The following is a 26,243-nucleotide window of genomic DNA, read 5'->3' as shown; positions in this document are numbered from 1 at the left end:
AAACAGTCCCTTTCTGGGTGCATCTAGTGGGCACCACTGTGTGCCCATGGGTATGCCGGGCTCTCGGGCAGCCCTGCTCCCTACAAGCCCCCAAGTGGATGCAAATCTAGCCCAGAAACGGGCCTTGACTAGGTTCTCCTGACGCATGTGCTCAGGAGAAGGGGCCGAAGAGGCGCACGTGGGCCTGTGCACCTGTGTTGTGTGTGAGCAAGTGTGTGTGAGCACGTGACTGAGTGTGGGTGTGTGAGTGTTGTGTCCATGTGTGTGAGAGTGTGCATGCATGTGTGTGTTTAAGCGAACATGAGCAAGTGGGAACGTGCCCTTCCTCCCCAGGTTCTTGCCGAGAGCTGTGTGAACTTGGGATTCTGTTCCCAGCACAGCCCCAGCCATCAGATGTCATCTCTGACTTTCATCCTCCAAAGATGGGAGGGCTTGACCTTTCTCATCCTTCATTGGAACCACGCAGTTGTCCTGCTGTCCTGGGGGTCCCCAAGGCAGGAGCCTGGCCCCGGGGCTGGCCCTCTCGCAACCGAGTTCAGTGGAACTAGAGAGAAGTTTCAGGGGAACTTGTTCTGGGGGGGGCGGGTACCAGTGTGAGGTCGGCCCCAGCTGTGGCTGCCTCCTTAAATCCCAAGTCTGCCCCGATTCTAGCCTACACCTGTAACCCACAGAGTCAAACCATCACACTCTGAGGACTTGTCCACTATTTCTTCAAAACTGCACTAATGTTCCTGGCTAACTGCAGAACAACACTTGCTCACTGAATACATTTTAGGACATAAAGAAAAACACAGAGCCAGACATAAAAGCTCCCAGAAACTCAGCGGTAGTGCTGGCTCTTTCTGCTTGTCTTTGGTGGATGCACAGTTGTCTTCTGGAGCTCCAGGCTTGGCTCGCAGTCACATATCCCCCAACACCAGATTCTGAGAGCAGGGGGAATGGGGGAGGACCCTGCACTGAGCCTGAGCAAGGTGTGAGGTCAGTGGTCCCAGAGGCGGGAGAAGAGCTGGGATGGCCACGAGTTGGGGACACGGAATCTGGATTGTGGACTCCACCCACCAGGCCCAGGAGCATCTATCCACTTGCCCCCAGCCCACGTGGACTTGTTTTCCCCCATTGACAGCCGGCAAACCCAGGAGTCTGCTGGAGATTCTCTTGCTGTGAGGTTCCCTTAGGACCCTGAACCTGTCAGGAAACCTCGCCAGGGATTTCTCCTGATGTGGCTGTGCAGGGTGCAAATACTTCGTCTAATGCCCTGAAGTCCCCCAGGCCAGGGGCCCTCACAAAACCAGACGGGAGCCTCACCCCCAGGGCCAGGAGCAAGTAAGTGTCCACAGCTCAAAGCTTGGGGAGCTGCATGGGGCTGGCCTCTGGTCACTTCCACAAGGGTATCCAGGCACTGTTAAGCCGAGTGGCCCCGACTGACGACACTGCTGGGGATGACCGGGTCCCCTGGCAGGGCAAGGACCCAGACCCAACATCTCAGGCAGGTCTTAGGGTCTGTCTTAGAACTGCTGTTGTGAGCAAGGCCCCTCCTCTGGGCCCGCCCTAGTCTGGCGACTGGGGACCCACGGAGGAGGAGGACGAAGCGCTCGTCCGCGAAGCGCTCACCTCGCCAAAGCCTGGGACCAGAGAGCCGCGCCTCCCCGCCAGCGCAGGCCCAGCCGGGTGCGTCCTGAGCGCCCCGGCCCTCCCGCGGGGCCTGGCGCTTTAAGAGCGGTGTTATTTGCATGACCCCGCCCAGGCCCCGCCCAGGCCCGGTGACCGCCCGGCTGGATATTTAAATCGCGGCCCCTGGGGCGGGGCCGGCCCTGAGCGCGGTCCCGCCCGGCGCCTTCCTTCGCGGAGCGGCGACCCGAGCGCGGCCCGGCCGAGCGCGCGGAACCCCCCAGACTGCGCGCCGCGCTCCTCGCACCCCGCCCGCCCCCGCCGGCTCCAGCCCCGCACGCGCCGCCAAGCCCTCGGTCCCCGCTGCGTCCCCGCTCCGTCCTCGCTGCGCCCCCGCTGCGTCCCCGCTCCGTCCCCGCTGCGTCCCCGCTGCGTCCCCGCTCCGTCCCCGCTGCGCCCCCGCTGCGCCCCCGCTGCGCCCCCACTCCCGCCCCTCTGTGCGCTGCTGCGTCCTGGCCGCAGATCCCCGGCGATGCAGCGCGCCGCCGCCTGGGCGCTGCTCTTGGCCGCGGCCCTGGGGCTCGGGGTGCGCGGGGTGCGCGGCGCGGTGGCCCTCGCCGACTTCTACCCGTTCGGCGCGGAGCGCGGCGACGCTGTCACCCCCAAGCAGGACGACGGCGGCTCGGGGCTGCGGCCGCTCTCCGTGCCCTTCCCGTTCTTCGGCGCCGAGCACTCCGGACTCTACGTGAGTAACCTCGAGCTGCGGGGGCGCCGGGGAGGGCGCTGCGCCCCGCCGCTGCCCGCCGCCCCGACTCCCGCCGCCGCCGCCAGCAACTTGGCACCGCGGCGGCCAGAGGTGGAATGAGGACAGCGCTTCCTCCCGCCGGCGGCCAAGGCCGGACAGCGGCCCGCGCGAGAGGCGGGCGGGGGTGGGGTTCGAGCTGCAGCCGGGCCACCTGGGCGAGGGGAGCGCGGCGCGCCCCGGCCGGGTCTCACCCGCCTGGAGCCTGGGCAGCGTGCGCGGACCGCGTCTGCCCGCGACTGGTCCCCAGCGCGGTGGGGGGAGTCCTGGCCCTGTCCTGGTTCTTTCAGAAACAGCGGTGGGGCGGCAGCCACGTGCTTTCCGGGGCCTCGTTTCCCGAGTAGGGCACCTGACCCCTTCAGTTCCTCACCGGGCCTGCCAAGGTCTCATCCTCTCTCCTGGCCACTTAGGCCCCGCCCCGGGTGACGCCTAAGGCGCACTGCCGGGAGGCTGGGACCCCTGCCCCAGGCAGTCAGGGCAGGGCCTGCTTCTCGGCAGACCAGCTCTGGGTGTGGCGGTAGCCGGAGTAGTGTCCCCTCTGGCTGTTGTCTCCCTTTCTCCCTTCCTCCTGAGTCCAGGAGCTGGTCACTCCCAGGAGTGCGAGCTCTGGGGCCAGGGGCTCAGGACAGCAGGGACTGCTCAGGCTGAAGGACAAGGCCGAGCGCTGGTTCAGGACAAGGCCGAGCGCTGGTCCTGTGTCTGCTGCTCCCAGTGTGGGACCCTGGGCCACAGAGGGCACGAGACATTCTGTCTCATCACTGTCCTGCACCTTTACTGGTGCAGTGCTCCCCACCATCCCCGAATCGAGGCTAGGGAAGTGTTGCGCCAGCCTGATGGTACCTCCCTTTACGTCTAACACCGTCACCCCAGGCACGACCTCGGCCATTTTCAGTACCATCCACCACCACTGCCGTCAGCACCGTCCCCCCGCAGCACCACCCCCTGCGTGCCCCCATCCACGCGGCCTCCTGCTCTGTCAGCTCTCTCCTCCCCACCACCTTCAAGGCCGGCCACCTCCACCACCACGCACATCTTTTGCACTGTGGACATCCTCACCCAGCTCTGTCCCAGTGGCCTCCACCAACATCGTGTGCTCCCTCCACCAGTGGCCACGGCACAGCCTGGCCATGGCCTCTCCCCGCACCTGTGCAGGAAGGCTCCCGCACCTGGGCAGCAGCATTTGGTGATGGCAGTGGTGGGAGGGGCAAGCGTCCTCTCTGTAGATGCCACCCTGCTGAGAGTCCCCCTGGGCCAGGGCTGACTTCCAGCAGTACGTGGTGGACAGCGCAGCGCCGTGCTGAGGGGCTGCAGGGGCCAGAGGAGGCCCTTGCATCTTAGAAACGGGACAACTCAGGTTGGCACCATTTTCACAGAACACTGTCAAAATGTTCTGTAAGCATCGGGGCCAGGCTCAGCCTTCCTATCAAAGTCGCAGGTGAAAATATTATTAAAATGGTTGACCCTCTTAATAGCCTCACCAAAAACATCTACCCTTGCCAAAACAACTGGGAGAAATGGCTCTAAGGTGGAAAGATCTACTAGAAAAACAAATCGTTTCATCAGAAACGAACATTATGGCTGCTAACAAAACATATATCTTCATAAAAGCTTTTTCCTGAAACAAAGAGAGTATCGGAAAAACACGTGCCCGTGTGGACACAGTGGGCACGCTGTGCCTTCTCTTTCTTCAGTGAGAAAGACAGTGGAATTCCTGAGGGAGCAGGGCCCGACACCTGCCTGGCAGGACCGTGAGGGCGCTGTGGTCATGGAGGAGCAGGGCCGCGGGTGGGAGGCAGGAGAGAGAAAGGAAGGTATTTGTTCCATAGCACGCAATCTGGCCAGTGCCTCCCACGCCCATCCAGTGCCTGCACCTGGACGATCGGAGGGCAGATGGGGAAACTGAGGCTCAGAATGCCGATTCCAGGGCCTTTAGACCACCCTGTCCAGCTGTCTCCTCACCCTTCCATCTCAAACTTAGTGGGACCCAAACAGAAGTCCAGCTTCCTCCCTGGACCCACTGTTGCCTTTTGCTGCCTCCCTCCTTTCCCTTGTCCCTTCATTGTCAAGGCCTTGGAAACACATCCCACTTCCCAGCGTCTGCGCGGTCCCAGCCTTGGGCCTGGCCACCGTCCCCACTCGCCAGGATGCACGTAGGTGCCTCCTGGCTGGCCTTGGTCTCCTGGCCCTGCCCGTAGGAGCACTGGCAAATGTGAATGAGCTCCTGCCTCTCCTTTCAGCCCTTGCCTGCCCCTGGCCTCGAGGCTGGGTGCTTTGGCCCCCAGCACACCCTCCAGCCCCCTGTGCTCCAGCCACACAGAGCAGGCCACGCTCAGGGGTGGCGCTTGCTATTCCTGCGGCGGGGGACTCTTCCCCAGACATGCAGGTCTCGACAAGGGCCCCCCACGCCCCTCCCGAACTCTGTCCCCTGTGCTCACCCCTGACCCCACCTTGGTTGTTTCCTTGCTTGGTGTCCGCCTCCCGCCTGTGGACCTGTGTGTCCTGCAAGCCACATCAGGATGAACTCGTAGCATGTATTTATGTCTTCTGATAGGAGGCAGTGGACATGGCACCTGTGTGCGTGTGTGCGTGCGTGCGTGTGCGTGTGTGTGCACGCGCGCGTGCACAGAGCAGACGCATTTCCCGGCTCTGTCCGCTCAGGGAAATGGAAGCCACACTACCCCATAGCACTGAGCGCTCTCCTGGTGCTCGGCTCCTGGTTGCCGAACGTCAGTCTCCCCAGAAGGAACTAGGGCTCTGTGGAGACGACTCGGCCCAGGCAGGGAAAGTGCAGAAGGAGCTGTAAATGAAGCACATTCGAAGTAAGACGCGCTCCAAGAATGGTCGGGATGTGGCAGGGGGACACAGAGGCCATCAGAGGGGCTCTCTGGCCATACGGGGACAATCGGAGCTTGAAAAGAACAGTAGCAACAGGTTTCCATCCTTTAGATAAAGAGGGAGCCAGGGAGCTCGGCCGGTAGGAGTCAACAGTGATTACACATGTGAATGAGGGAAGCCGTGTGGGCAGCACCGCATCCAACTTCGCTTTCCTGACTCGGGCTCAGCACGTGCGCTTCCAGCTTAGAGTGTCCTTGGTCGTGTGTAGAGGTCGTCGTGTCTGCCCCTTGCTCTCGGGCAGCTCAGGAAACGTGTGTGCAGGCAGACAGACAGACAGACAGACAGAGGAGGGGAGAGCCCGCACCCGGCGCACATCCGAGCGGCGTGTAAGTGTGGATCAAGTAGGAGGACGCTCCTTGCTGTGTTCTTGCAGTTTTTCTATCAAAGCAGAGTGAATGCCTGAATGTTCTCCTGCTGAGAAGAGCCTTCTGTGTGTGCTGCCCAGCGCACCTGGACGCACACGCGGCCCCCGGGAGGCCAGCCTGGCCAGCTGGGAACGACTCCGGGGTTCCCGCCCCTTAGCATGAAGCCAGAACTTCGGAGCTAGACGCGAGCAGCTTGCCAAACCCTGTCCCTCCACACAACTCACCATCAGAACCTGGTGCATTCATTCTGCATCGACGTGTTCATTCATTCATTCCACATCCTCAACCAAGCCCTTGCACTGAGGCAAGAAATAGCAGCGGTGTTTTGGTTTTAGTAGTAAAATCATTTCTGGGAGCACTTGGGGGGCTCCGTCAGTTAAGCGTCCGACTCTTGGTTTCAGTTCAGGTCATGATCTCAGGGTCACAGGATCGAGCCGCACATTGGGTTCTGTGCTCGGCGTGGAGTTGGCTTGAGACTCTCTCCCTTCTCGCTCTGCCCCTCCTCCCCTCTAAAACAAACTCACTTCTATTTTGTTCACTGTGCTGTCCCAGCTTCCAGAAGAGAGCTAGCTCCTGGAAGCTGCTCTGCCGATGTCTGTTGTTCGTTTTCTGATCAGTGGGTTGATACATCCATAATCCCACCATCCAAAAATAAGCACTTTCAACATTTTGCTGAAATTCTTCTTGATCTGTTTTCAAGCATACTCAGGGTCCTACAAGACAAATCTGGGGCTGCCACTTCATACAATTCCTCTTTCCCATATTTCTTTCACTATTTTATGCCATGAGCATTCCCCATGCCTTAAATTTGTAGAAACATGCTTTCTGGGGACAGTCTAATATTCCTTCCTGTGGCTAGATCATGATTATTTGAATGGGTTGCTCCATTGACTGTTGACTGAGTTGGTGGTCTCAGTGGTCCCCATGAATTAATGATGCTCTGGAGCAGGTGCACCCTATCCATGCCTTTACACGAGGCTCCCGTCCTTTCCTTACAATAAATTCCTCCAAGTGGGATGACTGGGTCTGAAGGAACGCATCTCCCTACTGCCCCCTGCCACCCAGAAGGCCATCCTCATTGGCACCCTCCTCTCCTGGACTCCAGGGATGCTGCTCCTATGGGTCGGTGAGCAGGCAGGGGGGAAGGTAACAGGCTGGTTTCTCCCCATCCCTCGTCTCGGGGGCGGGGAGGGCAGCCTTAGAGCCTCAACATCCATAAACTGGTTCTTTACAAAGTGAGGCGAGTCGTTCATTCAACACCTACTGTGTGCATAGCCACTGCCCTGCTCCCCAGCCCCAGGACTCGGCTGAGACACAAGTCCGAACTGCGCAGGCTGAGTGCAGGTGGGAGGAGTGGGAACGGGACGGGGTCCAGGCTTGGGTCCCTGACCCCACACCCTCCGCACAGCGGGGCAGCCCGGGACCACACTGTCCTCCGAGCTGGCCCGGGGGTAGACCGCAGCCAGCACAATCCCTCAGACCCTTGTCGGCCACTCCGGTCAGAGGGAGCATGGGCACAGGCAGCTTCAGAGGCTTGCTGGGGACGGGGTCTGGGATGCAGCTGGGGCCCAAAGGAGTGACTACTGTCCCCAGAAGAGGGACTGGCAGGGTGAGAGTCTGGGTGTATGTGGGGAGCAGGGACACGCCAGGTTTGCATTTGGGGTGCATCCCGACTGTGGTAGCTATAGGATGTCAGCGGACCCCACGGGGGCTGCAGGGCTGCAGGGTGGCCCAAAGGAGGCACCTCTGTCTGAGGACCAGGCCGAGGGGCAGCAAGGTCTCAGGAGAGGCAGGAAGGCAGCGGCTCAGGCTGGTGATGGGCACAGAGGAGGAAATGGGTGCCCAGGGGCTGTGGGACTGTATCGCACGGGGAGGCATGTCCAGGGGCACTGGGGAGCCGGGCTCTGGGCCTGAAGGGACACCTGGTCATGGTGGACCCCAGGAGAGGCAAAGAGGTGGCTTTGCCGGGGGTGGGGGTGGGGGGAGTTGCCTTCTACACAAGGAAGGAGAGAGAAGAGCGCAGCAGGGACAGGACGGGGGACGAGGAGGCACAGGTGCTGGGACACCGGAGAGGCAGGCCCTGCGGGTGGGGCGGCGGGCAGCGCGCCAAGGGGAGAGCAGAGGGTGGCCGCAGGGAGCCTCTGGAGGAGGGCCATGGAGGGGGAGGACACCGCAGGAAGCACAGCTGGGGCTCCCAGCCCAGGAGGGCTTGGCCTGGGCGGGAGGGAGGGGCAGCTCCTCCAACGCTGAGCTCCGCCGGCCAGTCCTCCAGGGGAACCCCCCTCCCGCCCCCTAGTCCAGGGAGGGGGGCGAGCCCCGTTCTCTGCTCTTCCCCAGGAAGTGGGCCCTGAGGGTGGCTCCCCTGCTCCCCATCTGCTGGGGTCCTCCTCCCGCAGCCCCACTCTAGCTCTCTCCCAGCGCTCAGCCAAGGGCCAGCCTCCCCTCCTTCCCCGGCTGGGTGTGCGGCAACTTCTGGCTCTCCAGGGCTCAGACCCGCCTGGCCTGTGAGCCCCAGGGGCCCTGCCCCCTCGCTGCCCCGTAAGCCGGACTCCAGCCCCCAACTGTGCCGTGGGAGGAATCCTAATTACCCAGAAAGCCGCCAGGAAATAAAAAACATGCCTACATTTTTCAAAACAAGCTTATAAAAGGCCTCAGGGGCTTTATTGTTTTATTCTTGGCAGAGAAGTCAAAGCAGGAACCAAGGCCCCGCCCTTTTGGATATGCTGTTTGCAGAGCTGGGGTGCTGTGGCCTCGGGGTCCCTGGCTCCCCTCCAGGCCTGCACGGCCCCGCTCAGAGCAGCCCCTCCATCCAGCAAGGGTGGCACCAGCGAGCCCTCGAGCTCCCGCCTCGGGGACCGGCCAGACACACGTCACATACTTTGGGCTGGAAGTTGCCTCCGAGAGACTCTCCAGGACATTTCCGCTGTTTCCTGGTTTTATCCAAGTCGGAAATGCCACCAGTGCCGTCCCTCTGTGCTTCTCCTGAACCAGTGGGGGGCCGGCCTGGGCCTGCAGGAGAGGTGTGGGCGCCCTCTGGCCAGCCCCCACGCCACACTGCACACACACACACACTCACACGCACACACCCTCATACACACACACACACTCATACACACACATACATATACGCACTCATATGCACACACACACTCACCACACACACCCTCCTACACACGTGCACACTCACACACATTCATACACACCCTCATACACATGCACACACATACCCTTGTACACACACATTTGTACACACATACACGTTTACACATGTGCACTCACACACACTTGTACACATACACACATCACATGCACACCCTTGTACACACATACACACTCATATATAAAAATTTGTACACATATACACACTTATGCTCATACACTCTAACACATGTACACATACCAATATACTCATACACATGCACACTCATACACGCACTCATACACACAAACACAATCATGTACACACATACTTGTACACATACACACTCATCACATGCACACACACAATCACACACATATACACACTCTTATACACATACACACTCATCACACACACATAATCACACACATACACACTCATACACACATACACACTCATACACACATAATCACATACACACTCATACACACATACACACATAATCACACACATACACTCATACACACATACACACTCATCGCATACACACACTCATACACACATACACACTCATCACATACACACACTCATACACACCCTCACATAATCACACACATACCCACTCATACACACATACACACTCATCACATACACACACTCATATACACAGGCACACACGAGCACACACACAGGCGCTGCTCCTCCCCCCAGGGCCTCCCTGCAGTTCACAGAGTCGCTGCAACTTCCTGTTGCGTGGGGCGGCTTCGGGGCCGCCCCAGGGACGCTGACCAGCAGCTCCCTTCCCAGGACCGTTGGCCTGCTCACACGGACGGGAACAGCCCCTCCGCGGACTGACCGCGGGCCTCTGGCGCCCGCCCGGCAGAGAAGGGTGCAGGCAGGGTGTGGAGGGTGCAACTGCCGACCGCCCACCCCTGCACTCAGTTCTGCCCACCACACGGCCGCACGAGGCAGCCTGTGTACAAGTTCCCCCCGGGGCTGGGACACCCAGGGGCAGCCTGGTTCCGGCAGCCGGTCCTTGCACAGGAGAGAGGCAGCATCTGTGTGGGAGAGGCCTGGCTTGGGGAGACCACAGGGTGGCCACAGGGAGGCTCTGGCCAGGGGCGTCGACGGGGAGGGGCCGGGAGGACAAATCAGCAGGTCCTCCTTCCTCTCTGCTCCTGGGGTCTCCCTGCATTTTCGTGAGAGCCCCAAAGGGCTAGGTGGGTCCCCCACATAGGCCTCAGGTCCTCATGGCCAGCCGGTGCAGGGTGGCTGCTCTGGGCCCGGGGGCCCAGCAAACACCCAGGCCCACGGTCAGGGTTCTGGGAAGTCAGTGGCTAAACAGCAAGCGGGTGGATCCTCACTTCTCTAAGTCCCAGACGGGGATTAAAGCTACCTTGTTCAGCTAGGACATTCACCTGTCACGGGGGGGGCGTCTGACGGGGAGTCCGGCTCTAATCCTCCCTCCTCAGTCTCCGTATCTGCATCACATGTTTTATAAAGTACTACTGCACGTAGACAAATACTATAAAGCTGGTATTTCGCGAAGTGGCATTTGCCCTGCCCTGAAGGAGGAGGGGGCCCTGGTGGGGGATGGGCAGGGCCGCCACATGGATCCCCTCACCCCCCAGCTCCCCGCTCTGGGTCTGTGGCACCCAACCCTCCAGTCCAGCTTGCCCACTCCCCCAACCCCCACCGGATGTGCAGATGTTCTCATCTGGATGAAGAAAGCCCAGTGGGGTTCTTGTCCAGGTGAGAGCGCCTGCCGGCAGCCTGCTCACACAAGCCGGGGCCCCCACCGCCTTCTCGGCTGTGGTCCTGGCCCCCGCCCTGCCCTGGCAGGGAAACAGGGCCGGCTTGTTCTGCCTCCTTCCTGGACCCCTAGGCTCTAGGCCCACACCCCCAGGGCGGGGAAGGCAGCGGCAGTCTGGGATGGGGGCAGGCCGGAGGCCTCTGCACACACCACACACAGCTGGGGGCTGGACTTGACTTCAAAGGAGGAGGAAAACTCAACGGTCTGCCTGCAGGAGCCACAGTGGGGAGCAGGCCAGCTAAGGGATGCGGGGAGGGCAGCACAGGCTGGTCCCACCGGCAGGTGACCCATGCCGCCTGCAGCTCCAGCCCAAGCCCAGGGGCCCCCACGTCTCTGCCGCTCCCATCCACAGGTGCCTTTTCCACCTGTGACTTCTCACCCTTAACTCTTTTCCTAAACACATGCAGGAGACCCATGAAATGTGCCGCAAAGGGACAAATGCAGCGCAAGCTTCAGTGGACCCACCAACAAGTTACAGCGGCCCCTAGCCCCTCCGTGCCCCTCATGATGACACCCTGGCCCCGCTTCCCCGCCCTCCCAGCACGCATCCCTAAGATCGTTTGCAAACTCCGTCTGATGGAAGCACGGGGAGTCCATTCTCTTGCACCTGTCTCCTTTGCCCCAGATTGTGTTTAGGGCCGCCCACCTGTGTTTGGGGTAGCATCTTAGTTCATCTCTGCTGTTTAATTATGTGAAGAGACAACAATTGTTTGACTGTGGTGGACATTTGGAGTTCCTAGTTTTAGACTCTTCTTAACAATGCTGTGTGTGAAAATTCTGGAACATGTATCTGGGTATCCTCAGTGCACATTTGTATGGAGTGAGACTGCTGGGCCATGGGGTGCACCTGTCTTCAGCTGTAGTAGACCCGGCGGCCTGTGGGTGCTCCCGCCGCACCACACCCTGGCCACCACTTGTACCCGCCTGGTGGTTGTGTACTGGCCTGTTAGCATGGTTTTAACTTCCTTTTTTATCAGTGAGGCTGAACACATCTTGTATGTGTTCGCCGACCATTGGATTTCCTCGTTCGTAAAGTCCTTCCCCTCTTGTCTGTGTTACCTTTTTCCTGTTGATCTGTGGGAGTTCTTGACACACCCAGGTCACAAACACTGTAAATTTCTCTTCCCGTTCTGTGCCTTATTTCACTCTCTTTAATGGCATCTTTGGGTGAATAGACGTTCTTAATTTTAATATAATAAAATGTGTCCGTCTTTGTTTTTATGGTTAGAGGGTTTTGTGCCTTATTTTAAAAATCACCCCCAAAAGTCAGGAATATATTCTCCAACAGTGTTATTGCTGAATTGTTTTGTCATTCACAATGAGGTGTCGAACGCACCTGGAGCTGGGCTCTGTGTGTGGCACGAGAGCCAAAGTACAGGGTCCCGGCTCAGGAAAGAAGCGCGCTGCTCCACAGCGCCCCTGCTGTCTGAACGAGTGTCCTGCGTGGGGGTTGGCTCCCGGCTCTCCAGGGCGGGGGCATCATGGCCGATCTCCGGGTCTGTCACAGCAAGCCCATCTGTCCTGTTCTTCTCAAGAGGACCTCCGTCATTCTTGGCATTGCATTTTCGTATAAAATTTGGAATTGGCTTATCGAGTTACACGCATACACAGACACACACTTGTTGGGATATTTTTGAGACTGCATTGAATATATAGATGCATGTGGGAGAATGGGTATCTTTACAATATTGAGTCATGCAATCCAGGAACATTGTGTGCTTCTATGTTTATTGAGGTTGTCTTTAATGTTTCCAATCAAGTTTTAGAATTGATTTTAGAGAAGTCTTGTGCATCTTTTTTAAAATTTATTCTGAAGTACTTGATATTTTTATACTGTTGTTAATGGTGTCTTTAATTTCTACTTATTGCTGGTATGTAGATTCACGGTTGATTATTTTTACATTTTCTAATTTTATATTTAACAACCAAACCAAGCACCTTATTAGTTTTACTAAATTATCTGGGGATTCTCCCAGATTTTCTACAACCACGTTCATATTGCACACAACTCACAGCAGCTGTGTTCCTCTCTGTCGAATCTTTTTACTTTTTGATTCATTATTTTGCCTTGCTGTGTTAGCTCAGGTCTCCACTGCATTGTCTAGTGGAAATGGTGTTAGCAGGATCCTTATCTTGTTCCCAATCTCAAAAAGAAACTTCCATATTTCATCATTAAACACGATGTTTGTTCTTGTTTATTTTGAAGACACCCTTGATCAGATTAAGGGTATTCCCTTATATTCCTAGTATTCTGAGAGTTTCTATCACAAGTGGATGTTGACTTTTATTAAATGCCATCTCTATATCTAGTAAGGTGATCATGTGATTTTCTCCCTTAATCTGTTAAATTGATTATTTAAACTGATTAAATTAATGGTTTTCTAATGTAAAGCCTAGCTTGTATTCCTCACAAAAATCCAACTTGGCGGGACACCTGGGTGGCTCAGTCAGTTAAGTGTCTGCCTTCGGCTCAGGTCCTGATCCCAGAGTGCTGGGATCGAGTCGTGCGTCGGGCTCCCTGCTCAGCAGAGAGCCTGCTTCTCCCTCTGCCTGCCGCTCCCCCCGTTTGTGCTCTCTCGCTCTGACAAATAAATAAATAAAATATTTTTTAAAAAATCCAACTTCGGGGGGCACTTGGGTGGCTCAGTTGGTTGAGCATCTGACTCTTGGTTTCGGTTCAGGTCATGATCTCAGGGTCAGGAGACTGAGTCCCGCCGCAGGGTCCATGCTCAGCGTGGCATCTGCTTAAGACCTTAAGACTCTTTCTCCCTCTCCCTCTGCCCCTCCCCCTGTTTATGCAGTCTGTCTCTCTCTCATTCTCTCTGTCTCTCTAAAATAAATAAATAAATCTTTTTAAAAAATCCAACTTGGTAGTGATGAATTGTTTCTCCTATTTATATATTGCTGGATTCAGTTTGCTAATCAGTTTGAAGATTGTGGCAACTTTTGGCATCAGTGAGATTGGCCTGCTGTCCATCCATGTACTGGCCTTGTTGATCTGAGTATCAGACTGTGTCAGTCTCGTGAAATGAGTTCCTCTAGTCAGAAGGGCTGATGTATTTCTGGAGTTTTTCCTTACATGTTTGCTGGAACTCACTGGTGGTGCCATCTGGAGCTAGAGTTTCCCTGGGAGAGTTTGTGCCAATTCGATGTCTTCAATAATTATATAAAAAAAATAGGTTTTCTCATTCTCCTCACATTTGGTAAGTTGTGTTTTTCTAGGAAAATTTCCAATTTATGTACAATTTCAAGGTCGTTATAACATGAAACTGTGGAGGTCTGGGATTTGCTGTGCCCTCCTCCCTGGCTCATGTTAGCCTGTTACGGATTTGGGGTTGCTGGCCGGAGACCCCAGACTCCTGGGTTGGAAGCACAGATGCTGCACCTCGCGGCGCAGCAGGCAGCGAAGTCCAGTGTCTGCATCGGAGCCTCTTGCTCCCCAAGTCCCACGGGGCACAGAGGGGCCCCCGCTGTGGGCGTGTGTCACGGCCAAGAAACACTGAGCTTGGGGAAACCTGCCCTCTGTCCGCAAGGGACACAACACGCGTTCCCTCAGGGCTGATCTCTGCAAACACAGCCCTGAGATACAGCCCCGGGAGAGCAGACCGAGCCTGCATTCTTGGCATACCCAGCAAAAACACGCCAGGCACTCAGGACCCATGGCAGATTGCCTCTCCCCACAATCCACCTCCTCGGCCCCACGTGTTCTTGGCCAAACTCAAATTTTCACATGGCTCTGCCATTCCATCCGTCACTCCGATTAGTCAGACCGCAGAGGCCAGGACCAAATCGGTGTGATTGGGCTCACAATGCATTTAACTAAGGCTACGACATGCCGGGCTCTGAGCAGCGACAGGATGTCCCACGGTGGGGACCTCTGCCTGGCCCCTGAGCCGCAGGTGCACCAGCTGCGCACCAGTCCCTGAGAAGCCAGGGGCTCTTGTTTCAGCCAGGATGTTGCCTAAGGCCAGGCTATTGTCCATTGTGACCCCACAAGGAGTTCAGACTGCCCTGCTAATCTCTGACGCCACCACCGATAATTACAGAGGCGGTAAATGGGCCAAATAGGTGACTCCCATTAGGGCGACCCTCTCACCCTGCTTTACCGGGAAGCTTCCGGGTCTCAGCACTGGAAGGCCCAGGAGCCCCCTCGGTCTCAGGCGGATGGGGATGGTTGACCCCCTCATCTCCACCCCCTTGGACGGACATTCCGTGGCTCACCCTCCGCCCACACACAGACATACGGCCCGAGAGGCACAGACCCCTCGGGTTTGAGATTTGACGCTGATGTGGATCTCTGCCACACGGTCCGACTGCGGTCTGTGGGCCGTGTCCCGGAGCATTTGCCGCCGTGTTCACCACACAGAGCATAACCCAAGGCCAGGCATGCACTCGTGTTGGAAAGACCGAAACGAGGCTGTGCCCTCTCTGTGTTTACACATTTTTGTGTCAGCACAATCATTTGTGATTGGCGGCGTCCCGGGGCCTTTTCCATTTTTCTAGCGCACAAACAGGGATGCAAACCCAGCACAGGGCAGGTGCTGCCTAGCACAGGGAGGCCACGGGGGGTTTGCCAGGGGCTGGACCTAGGGGTGAAGAACCATCACGCTTCCCGATGCCCGAACCCCCAGGTCTGAGGGGGTCCCTGCCCAGTGCCGGGTGGGTCGCTCCCTCCACAGCGTGCCCGACCCTAGTGCTCACCTTCTCCCCACTCCCCTACTCACACACCGACCTCTCACCTGGAGGGTTTAGGAGCAAAAGCAACAGGGGCATTCGAGTGAAATTTATACAGACCCAATACAGCCCCCACTTTGGCCCCCGTGGACCTCCAGAGATGACAGTGAACAGCGTACTCAACCAAGTGACCTGTGTCTCCATGACTGAGGAGCATGTTGGTCCAACAAGAAAATCCAGGTGGCTGAGCCAGAGTTTCGTTCGAACCCGGAGGCCCCTCTCGGCCGGGCTGCCCCTGCTAGACGCGCCCACTGGGGCTGGCCTGTGCTGTTGTTAGGGGACAGGGAGGTGCGCCGTCGTGCCCAGGAACGATGCGGAATCCCCAGCTTTCAGCATAGGCCTACACAACCCTGGATCAGTCTCCTCCCTTTTGCCCTGGTCATTACCGAAGGGCAGCCAAGAGGAGGCGAATCCTGGCTGGGGACGGCCACATTCAGTGAGCTAGCTGCCTGGCCGGTACGCAGAGCAGGGCCACGGGCGGCAGAGGCAGACGTCTCTGGGGTGGAGTTTGGGGAGGCTGATCCAGGGCTCAGCAATGCCAGGTGCCAGTGGACGGTGGAGAGCATGGAACGGTCACTGGACACTTGTACCCTGCGCGGTGGCCCGTGACATAGAGGGAGGGTCTCTACCAGGCACGAATGACCCAGAAGATCACTGTAGTGATACGGTGGAGTGCTGGTCAGGCTGCAGTCAGCAGTATCGGCACCTGGGCCTTGCAGGGGTCAGTGGTCCTTCCCAGCTTCCACGGGAGACAAGCCTGGGGGGCGGTAGGAGCTTCCGCACCAGCAACACCCAGGCCTTTCCTTCCGCCGGGTGCTGGCGGGGGCTGGGGTGCCATCTCTGGTATGAGGAGGGGTTCCCAGAGTCAGCATCTGCCTGGGAGGGGCCTCCACCAGTGGCCTGTTCCCCGTCGGTCCCATCGGAGAATGCCCCTCCCGTGGGCCCCTCCGAGAGTGACCCAGACTGCACCCAGTGGCCGCAGCGCGTGCCCAGGCTCGCAGGCCCCAAGCATGGGCTGTGCCCTTCCGGGCGGCAGACCGATGGCAGTTGGGAGCCGGCAGGCTTTTTCAGCATCGGCTTTCTGGCGGGAGGGCTGTCTCCATACTGAGCTCTGAGCGGCCGCGGGCAGGGTGAGCAGTGCTCCCCGTGCCCAGCAGACCGGCGGTCCGCAAAGGACAGCCCAGGAACCCAGCCCAAGGTCTGTTTGCGTATGGCCCTTGAGCTAAGAATGTTGTTGATATTTTTAAAGGGCTATAAAAACAAAAACAAAAGAACAAAGAAGAGTATGTGATGGAGACCGTATGTGGACCCCAGAGCCAAACATATTTATTATCTGGCCCTCCACGGAACAGTCTGCTGATCCTCAACTAGACCATTTGCAGCAACCCAAAGGTCAGTAAAAACCGGGCGTGTCTAGTCAAGAGTCCCTTCTCGGCCCAGAGCACTGGCTGGCCTTTCCACAGGCTACCCCGTTGGAGCTGGGGCTGCTCCTGGGGCTGGGGCTGGGGCTCCTGGGGACGGCATCGGGCTCCAGCTAGGCTGGACCATCAGCAAACCAGGCAGGTTTCCAGGGGACGCTCAGGGGACCCTCTGTGACTGGAGGACCCCCTGAGCCAACGGCTTTACTTGGGACACTGGAGTGAAAGATGAGGTCCCCCAAAAGGGTAGCTGCCATTTTTTACATAAGACCAAGATGACTTAGTGTCTGTGCCATTTCTATTTGGCCACCCACCCTGTTGGGCCCTTCCCTGGTTACTGGTCAAGTTCAAGTTGACCCACCCCAAATGGGGATATTGGGCCAGAGTCATAAGACCCCCATGCATCGCCCTGGCTTCTGCAAGCTCTCCGCTGGGCCCTGCGTCAGGCTCGGGCTGCTGCTGCCCTGGAGACGCCTCGGGGGCCTGCTGACTCCTGGACTCCCCCAGTTTCTGCAGAAGAGCCTGGAGGCAGGGCTGTGGTTCTCTCATCTCTCAAGTGCAGCCATCCCCAGAAGGAGAGGCCCCAACACGTCCCGGCAGAATGGCAGGCAACAATGACACACTCAGACCCCACCCACGAGGTCCCTTAAGCTTCCTGTCCCCACTGCAACCTTGTCTTCCCCTTACAGGAGCGCTGCGCATGAGTCAGGGGACCATGTTCTCTGCCTCGGGAGGCCCAAGGAGTGGGGTGGCATGCACAGGGGAGGCCACCCTCTTGTGTAGCCTTTAGCTCCAGGCTGATGCCCGCGCCCCAGACTTGCTCCCTCCCTCCCTCCTTCCACTTAGATGTAATTCACATACCATACAATTCACTCTTACAACTCAACGGCTTTTCATGTATTTAGAATCGTAATTCATCACCACAATTTTAGAACATTCTCCTCACCTCCAGAAGAAACCCTGTACCCCTCAGTTGTCATTCTCCAGCCCCCCAATTCTGCCCCGACCTAGGCAATCACTAATCTACTTTCTATTTCTATTAATTTGCCTATTCTGTACATTTCATATAAATGGAATCATATAGTTTATGGTGTCTGGTTTCTCTCACTTAAGGTAACATTTTCAAAGTTCATGCATGTTGTGGCGTGGATCAGTATTCCAGTCCTTTTTACGGATGAATAATATCCCATTTATCTTTACCCATTGATTAGTTCATGGACACAGGCGTTGGCCCACTCTTTGGCTATTGTGAATAATGCTGTAGTGAACATTTGTGTGCAGGTTTCCTTGTGGACGTGTTTTCGGTTCTCTCAGCTATGTGTGGATATACCCCTACCATGGAATGGTAGATGCACAGAGTTATGCTCTGTTTAACCACCTGAGGAACTGCCAGACTTTTCCAAAGTGGCTGTACCATTTTACATCCCCCTAAGAGTGTATCCGGGCTCCGGTGTCTTTACATCCTCTCCAACACCTGTTATTGCCCATCTGTTTTCATTCCAGCCATCCTAGTGGGTATGACATGGTATCCAGCTATGGTTTTGGTTTGCATTTCCCTGATGGTTAATGATGCTGAGCATCTTTTCATGTTATTTGTATATCTTTTTGAAGAAATGCTATTCAAGTCCTTTGCCCATTTTTTATTGTGTTATTTTTTTAGAAGAGTTTTAAGTTCACAGCAAAATTAAGAGGAAGATACAGACATTCTCCATATACCCCATGTACCCCCACATGCACAGCCTCCCAATTATTAACCTCCCCCACCAGAGTGGTACCTTTGTCACAATCAATGAACCTACATTAACACATCATAGTCGCCCAAAGTCCATTGTTCACATTAGGACTCACTCTTGGTGTCGTGCACTCTGTGGGTTTGGACAAATATATAGTGACATGTATCCATCCGTATGGTATCATACAGAGTATTTTCACTGCCCTAAAAATCCTCCGTGCTTCACCTGTTCCTCCCTCCCACCCTCCCTCCCTCCTCACCCCTGGCAACCACTGCTCTTTTGATTGTCTCCATAGTTTTGCCTTTTCCAGAACATCATATAGTGGACATCACAAAGTATACAGACTTTTCAGATTGGCTTCTTTCACTTATGCATTTAAGGTTCTTCCATGTCTTTTCATGACTTGAAAGCTCACTTCTTTTTAACACTGAGTAATACTGCATTGTCTGGATGTACCACAATTTATCCATTCACCTACTGAAGGACATGTTGGTTGTCTCTAAGTTTGGGCGATTATGAATGAAGTTGCTATAAGCATGTGTGTGCATGTTTTTGTATGGACATAAGTTTTCGACTCCCAGTTAAATACCAAGAAGTGCAATTGCTGGATCCTATGATAAGAGTATGTTTTATTTTGTGAGAAACTGTCCAACTGTCTTCCAAAGTGGCTGCCATCATGCATTCCCACCAGCAGTGAATGAGAGTTCCTGTTGTTCCACATCCTCAGCCACATTTGATGGTGTCAGTGTTCTAGATTTTGGCCATTCTAAGAGGTGTACAGTGGTGTCTCATTATTTTTTTAATTTGAATTTCCCTGGTGACATATGATGTGGAGCATCTTTTCATGTGCTTATTTGCCATCTGTATATATTCTTTGGTGAGGTGTCTGCTAAGGTCTTTGGCCCATATTTTGATCAGGTTGTTTTGGTACTTTATTGTTGAGTTTTAAGTGTTCTTTGTATATTTTGGGACAACAGTCTTTATCAGATATGCCCTTAGCAAATATTTTCTCCTGTAAGTCCACCTTGTGACTTGTTTTCTCACTCTCTTGACACTATCTTTCACAGGGCACAAGTTTTTAATTTCAGTGAAGTCAAGCTAATCAGTTACTTCTTTCATGGATCATGCCTGTGGTGTTTTATCTAAAAAGTCATCACCAAACCCAAAGTCATTTAGATTTCTCCTACGTAAACTTCTAGGACTTTTGTGGCTTTGTGCCTTGCATTTAGGTCTATGATCCATTTTGAGTTAAATTCTGTGAGGAGTGTAAGGTCTGTGTCTAGAGTCGTGTGTGTGTGTGTGTGTGTGTGTGTGTGTGCCCAGTTGTGCCAGCATCATTTGTTGAGAAGGTGATCTTTGCTCCATTGTATTGCCCTTGCTCCTTTGTCAAAGACCAGTTGACTGTATTGATGGGGGTCTACTTCTGGGCTCTCTATTCTGATCCATTGTTTTATTTGTCTGTTCTATCACCAGTGCCACACTGTCTTGATTACTGTAGCTTTCTAGTAAGTCCTGAAGTCAGGTAGTGTCAGTCCTCCAACTTTGTTCTCCTCCTTCAGTATTGTGTTGGCTATTCTGGGTCTTTTCCTCTCCATATAAACTTTAGAATCACTTGATTGATTTCCACAAGATAATTTGCTGTGGTTTTTTTTTAAGATTTTATTTATTTATTTGACAGAGAGAGACACAGTGAGAGAGGGAACACAAGCAGGAGGAGTGGGAGAAGGAGAAGCAGGCTTCCCACAGAGCCGGGAGCCCGATGCGGGGCTTGATCCCAGGACCCTGGGATCATGACCTGAGCTGAAGGCAGACGCTCAATGACTAAGCCACCCAGGCGCCCCAATAATTTGCTGTTATTTTGATTGGGACTGCATTGAATATATAGATCTAGTAGAACTGACATCTTGAAACATTGAGTCTCCTTATCCACAAACATGAAATATCTCTCCATTTATTTAGTTTTTCTTTGGTCTTTTTCACTAGAGTTCTGTAGTTTTCCTCATATAGATTTTGTACAGATTCCATTAAATGTATAGCTAAGTATTTCATTTTGGGTAGTGCTAATGTAAATGGAATTGTTTTTAAGTTCAAATGCCCGTTCCTTGTTCATTGTTGGTGTTTAAGAAATTGATTTTTAGGAATTAATTGAGAATATCCCCATCTTAACAACATTAACAGTGTTATGGCATCTGATTCATGAGCATGAGATGTTTTTCCATTTATTTAGATCTTCTTAATTTCTTTCAACAATATTTTGTAGTTTTTAGTGTACAAGTCTTGCATCTCCTTGGTTAAATTTATGCATAAGTATTTTATTCTCTTTGATGCCATTGTAAATGGAATTGTTTTCTTGATTTCATTTTTGGATCATTCATTGTACTGTATAGAAATACAATTAATACTTATATATTTATCTTATATTCTGCAACTTGTTGAACTCACTGATTGCTTCAAATAGTTTTTTGGTGGATTCCTTGGGATTTTCTATATAATAGGTCATATCATCTGCAAACAGAGGCAGTTTCACTTTCTTTCTAGGGTGAATGCCATTTACTTAATTTTTCTGGGAGCCCCTTTCTGTTTGTTGCACACATGTCACCATAGCGTTCCCCCACAGTCCTCTGAGCCTTCAGCCACCCCTGTCCCGGCACCACCTTCCCTTAATGAACCAGGTAGGGTGGCAACTTGGGTGCCTGTAACCAACAGAGCTGTAAAAGTGTGAGTCCTTCCCCTCTCTCAAGTCCCCTGCCAGACTTGGCTTTTTTCTTAAAGCAGCTGAAGTCAGGATGGAAGAGGGAGCAAGGATCCCGGGACACCGCAAAACACAGTGACTGCACCAATAAGCAAGGCTTTGCATTTGCCACTCACACAGCTCAACCAAATGGACTTTCAATGTTTCTGGTCCCCTCAAAACTCTAAATCCAAACAAAACAAAACAAAACTCTAAATCCTCATTGCTGGAACCATTTCTTTCAGCTTTGAGAATCTTTTGACTCAGTCATCAAGGCCCTTCTGCTTTTTCATTGGGGCATTGAAGAGTCACTGCCCCATTGTCATTATAACAACCAAAGCTCTGATCCAGATGGCTTGTTTCAAGCCTACCTCTCACTGCTCAACTTTATTAACAGGTAAAACAGTGGGCATCCTCACTTCTCACCCCCTACTCCCCCAACACCCCCACTTGTGGAGAACATTATCTGCCTGGATCCTGGGGAGTCTTCTCAGTTTCCCCTGACCCAGTCCATGGAAGAAGTCATTACTCTGTTATGCTAACATCCTTTCCTCCTTTATTTCTTCTTAACCCAGTTTCAGTAAGCTGCATTTTTTCTAGAAATTTTTTCATTTCACCTAAAATTTTAAATTGATTGTTATTATAAAGGTACTTATAATATTACCTTATTATCTTTTTAACAATATTAAGGTATGAAGTCAATTTTCTTTTTTAGTACTGATATTGGCAATTGATACCTTCTCTTATTTACTTAACCAATTCCACCAGAAGTTTATCTATTTTACTAGTAGTTTAAACAAACCAAGTTTTAGTTTTGCTGATTCTTTTTCAGTGTTTGTTTTCTAGTTCATTAACTGTGCTCTTAATTTTTTATTTTTCACTTCCCCTGGGTTTTTATTGTTGTTGTTGTTGTTGTTTATTTACTGTATGTGGATTGTTTACTTTTTGGTTTATTCCCTAAGTATACATACTAACATAAGCATGCAAGGCTACAAATTCCTCTTTAAGTTCTGCTTGCACCACACTCTCACAAGTTTTTGCTAAATAGCACTTTTGTTGTCTTTCAGTCCAAAGTTATTTATATTTCTTAATTTCCATACACATAGAAATTTCCTACCTTTTGCGGGTTAATATTTTTAGGATATTTACACTGTGGCCAGAGAACAAACTCTATATTTTTTGCAGTCACTTGGAATTTGTTGACACTTGCTATGTGGTCAGTATATGGTAAATTTTTAAAATAATATTCTATTTGTGTTATCTATTAGGTCACTTATTATTTACATTGCTCAAATTTTCTGTATTCTGGCAGATTATTTTGTCTGCCTAGTCTATTTTACTAGAGAAGGTTATGTTAAAATGCTCCACTATGATTATGAATTGACCTATTTCTTTTTGTCAGTTTTTCACTTATATATGTTGAGACCTTGTTATTAGATATATAAAAATGCAAAATTGTTATATCTTCCTTTATTATTATGAGGTGGCCCTCTTTGTCTCTGGCTGTACTTTTTGCCTTATGATCTGTTTTGTCTGATAATAATGTAACTATAAACTATAGGTTTTCTTTGGTTAGCATTTGGATAGTATATATTTTAACCAGACATCTAATTCATTTTCATTTAATGCGTGACTGATGGAGTTGTGTTTCAATCTACTATCTTCTGTGCTAATGGTTCCACTTACTTTATATTCCCTTCTCTCTCCTTCTTGCCATCTTGTATGTCAAGTATTTTAATCATTCAGTCATATCCCCTCTATCAGTTAGGACTATATACACTGTTTCTATTCTTTTGGTGATTATCCTAGGTAGTACAATACTCATTTTTACTTATCAATATTCACTTATAAGTTAACCAAATGCCTTTATCCTTTTCCTGGAAAATACAGTGAGCTTGGAACACTTTAATACTCTCCCAATTTATAGGATATTATCATGAATTTTAATTCTACAGATTTTTTTTTTTACACAATTCCACAGTTTTATTTATATTATTTCTTTATATGGTCAGTGTTCATTTAGATTTATTCTCATACCTTCTGTTTTAATCTGTTCTGGCTGCTATAACAAAAATGCCATAGACTGGGTGGTTTAAACAACATTTATTTCTCACAGTTCTGAAGTGGGAAGTCCAAGATCAAGGGGCTGGCAGATTTAGTGTCTGGTGAAGAACCACTTCCTGGTTAATAGACAGCCATCTTCTTGCTGTGTCCTCACACATCAGAAGGAAAGAGGGAGCTCTCTGGGCTCTCTTTTATAATCTCCTCCATGAGGCTCCAACCTCGTGACCTAATCTCCTCCCACAGGCCCCGCCTCCTAATGCCATCACAGTGGGGGTCAGGTTTCAACATAAGAAGTTTGGGCAGACACAGACATTCAGTCCATAGCACCTTCTTTGCCCTTTTTTCCTTCTTGCATCTCTGACTTTACATTTCCCTTTGATTTGAATTTCTTTCATGTGGGTCTGCTATTTAGTTATTATTTACTTATTTATTATTTATCTGAATTATCTTTATTTTGCCTTCAGTAATAAAGGATATTTTGTCTGGGTATAAGATTATGTTAGCAGTTATTTTCTTTCAGCACATTAAAGATATGATCCCACTGTTTTCTAGTTCCCATCATTTCTTGTGAGAAATCAACTGTCACTCTACCTGTAGGGCCCTTGATGGTAATGTATATGTTTTCTCCTTTTACAATTGTCTCCTTGTCATTCATTTTCTGCATTTCTAGCAGTCATTTGTTGTTGCTTTACTTCTTTTTTTTCCAGCTAGGGAATCACTGGGACTGTTGAATATGTGGCCTGGTGTCTTTCATAGGTTCTAGAAATTCTCAGCCATTGCCTTTGTAGCTCCTTACCCTCTGGTACTCCAAACCATACATTTATTTGATCATCCTACTGCTTCACGTAAGTCTTATTTTTCTTCTGTGCTCTCCATCTTTCTGTCTCTGTTCTAAATTCCAGATAGTTTCTTCTGACCTATCTTCTAGTTCCAGTTCACTTGTTCTTTCTTCAGTTGCTTCAAATCTGCTCTTAAATCCATCTACTTAGTTTTTAATTTGTTATTTACTTAGTTTAAGTACTAGAATTTCTATTTAGTTCTTTAAAATGGCTTTTTAAAAGGTAATTTCCACCCTGATGATTTTTTTATCTCAGCCCTTTTTAAAACAGTATTTATTTATTTAAAGTAATCTCCACACCCAACGTGGGGCTCAAATTCATGACCCTGAGATCAGGAGTCACATGCTCTACTGACTGATCCAGCTAGGTGGCCGCCTTGCCCTTTTTTAAATCAATTTTTTGTATTATGGATAATACACATAATATAAAATTTACCATCTTAACCACTTTTAAGTGTACAGTTCAGTGGTATTAAGGACATTCATATTGTGCAGTCATCACCACCTTCCACCTCCAGACTTTTTTTGTCTTGTAAATGTGAAATTCTGTCCCCATCAGAGGCTCCCACATTCCCCCTCTCCCCCCCCCCCTGGCCACCCCCATTCTACTTTCTATGAATTTGACTACTCTAGATCCCTCATATAAGTGAAATCATAGCATTTGTCTTTTTGTGACTGGCTTTCACTAAGCGTAATGTCCTCAAGGTTCATCCATCTTATAGCACGTGTCAGAATTTCCTTCCTTTTTAAGGCTGAATCATATTCCATTGTATAGACAGACCACATTTGCTTACTCATTCATGCACTGGTGGAACTTGGGTTGCTTCCACCTTTAGGCTGTCATGCATAATGCTGCTATGAATATGGGTGTACAAATATCTTTTGGAGGTCCTGCTTTCAATTATTTGGGGTATTGTGGATGAACTGTGTGCCACCCAAAATTCATCTGTTGAATTCCTACACCCGCAATGTGATTGCATTTGGAGATAGAGCTTTTATGGAGGTAATTAAAGTTATATGAGGTTGTATGAGTGGGGTCCTAATCTGATAATAAGAGGGAGAAACACCAGAGAGCTCTCTCCCTCTTCATGTGCACACAGAGGAAAAGCCATGTGGTGACACAGCATGGAGGAAGCCATCTACAAGCCAGGAAGAGAGGCCTCACTAGAAACCAACTCTGATGGCCCCTTCACCTTGCATGTCTAGCTCCAGAACTACAAGAAAACAAATTTCTGTTGTTTAAGCCACTCAGTCTGATATTTTGTTATGGCAGCCCTAGCAGACTAATACAGAAATAGAATTTCTGGATCATATGGTAATTCTATTTGCAATTTTTTGAGAAACTGCCAACTGTTCTCCACAGTGACTGTGCCATTTTACATTTCCACCAGCAGGGCACAAGGGTTCCAGGTTTTCCATATCCTTGCCCACGCTTGATCTTTTCTATTTTTTTGATAGTAGCCATCCCGATGGGTGTGAGGTGGTAGCTCATCATGGCTTGGGTTTGCATTTCCCTAATGATTAGTTATGTTGAACATCTTTTCTTGGGCTTATTGGCCATTTGTATATCTTCTTTGGAGAAATGTTTATTGAAGTCTTTTGCCCATTTTTTAACCAGGTTGTTTCTGTTGTTGTTGTTGAGTCGTAGGAGTTCTCTATATCTTTAGGATATTAATCCCTTATTAGATATATGGTTTGCAAATATTTTCTCCCATTCTGTGGGTTGCCTTTTTACTCTGCTGATAGTGTCTTTTGATGCAAAAAGTATTTTTAATTTTGATGAACTCCAGTTTGTCTTTTTTTTTTTCTGTTGTCTGTGCCTTTGGTGTCATATCCAAGAAATCATTGCCAAAGCCAATGTCATGAAGCTTTTATCCTATGTTTTCATGTTTAGGTCTTCAATCCATTTTGAGTTAATTTTTGTATATGGTGTCAGGTAGGAGTCCAACTTCATTCTTTTTTTTTTTTTTTTTTTTAAGATTTTATTTATTTATTTGAGAGAGAGAGAGAGAGAGCACGAGAGGGGGGAGCGGGAGAGGGAGAAGCAGACTCCCCGCCGAGCAGGGAGCCCCATGCGGGACTCGATCCCGGGACTCCAGGATC

General features: G+C 51.4%; 1 protein-coding gene across 8 annotated transcripts in view; it reads left to right on the top strand.

Annotated features, from left to right (window-relative positions):
• Positions 1-2,119: 2,119 nt before the first annotated feature.
• The window catches only part of SNED1 (sushi, nidogen and EGF like domains 1), an 83,715-nt gene continuing 59,591 nt past the window's right edge, over positions 2,120-26,243 (top strand). For all 8 annotated transcript variants that reach the window (XM_032432141.1, XM_032432052.1, XM_032432296.1 and 5 more), the window contains exon 1: positions 2,120-2,353. In XM_032432141.1, coding sequence (XP_032288032.1) covers positions 2,141-2,353 — 213 coding nt within the window. In that variant the 5' untranslated portion in view covers positions 2,120-2,140. The remainder of the gene's footprint in view (positions 2,354-26,243) is intronic.

Source organism: Phoca vitulina, unplaced genomic scaffold (assembly GCF_004348235.1).
Source record: "Phoca vitulina isolate PV1807 unplaced genomic scaffold, GSC_HSeal_1.0 scaffold1, whole genome shotgun sequence".
Lineage (NCBI taxonomy): Eukaryota > Metazoa > Chordata > Mammalia > Carnivora > Phocidae > Phoca > Phoca vitulina.
Note: the sequence above shows the minus strand (reverse complement) of the source record. Positions and strands in the feature narration are given on the sequence as shown.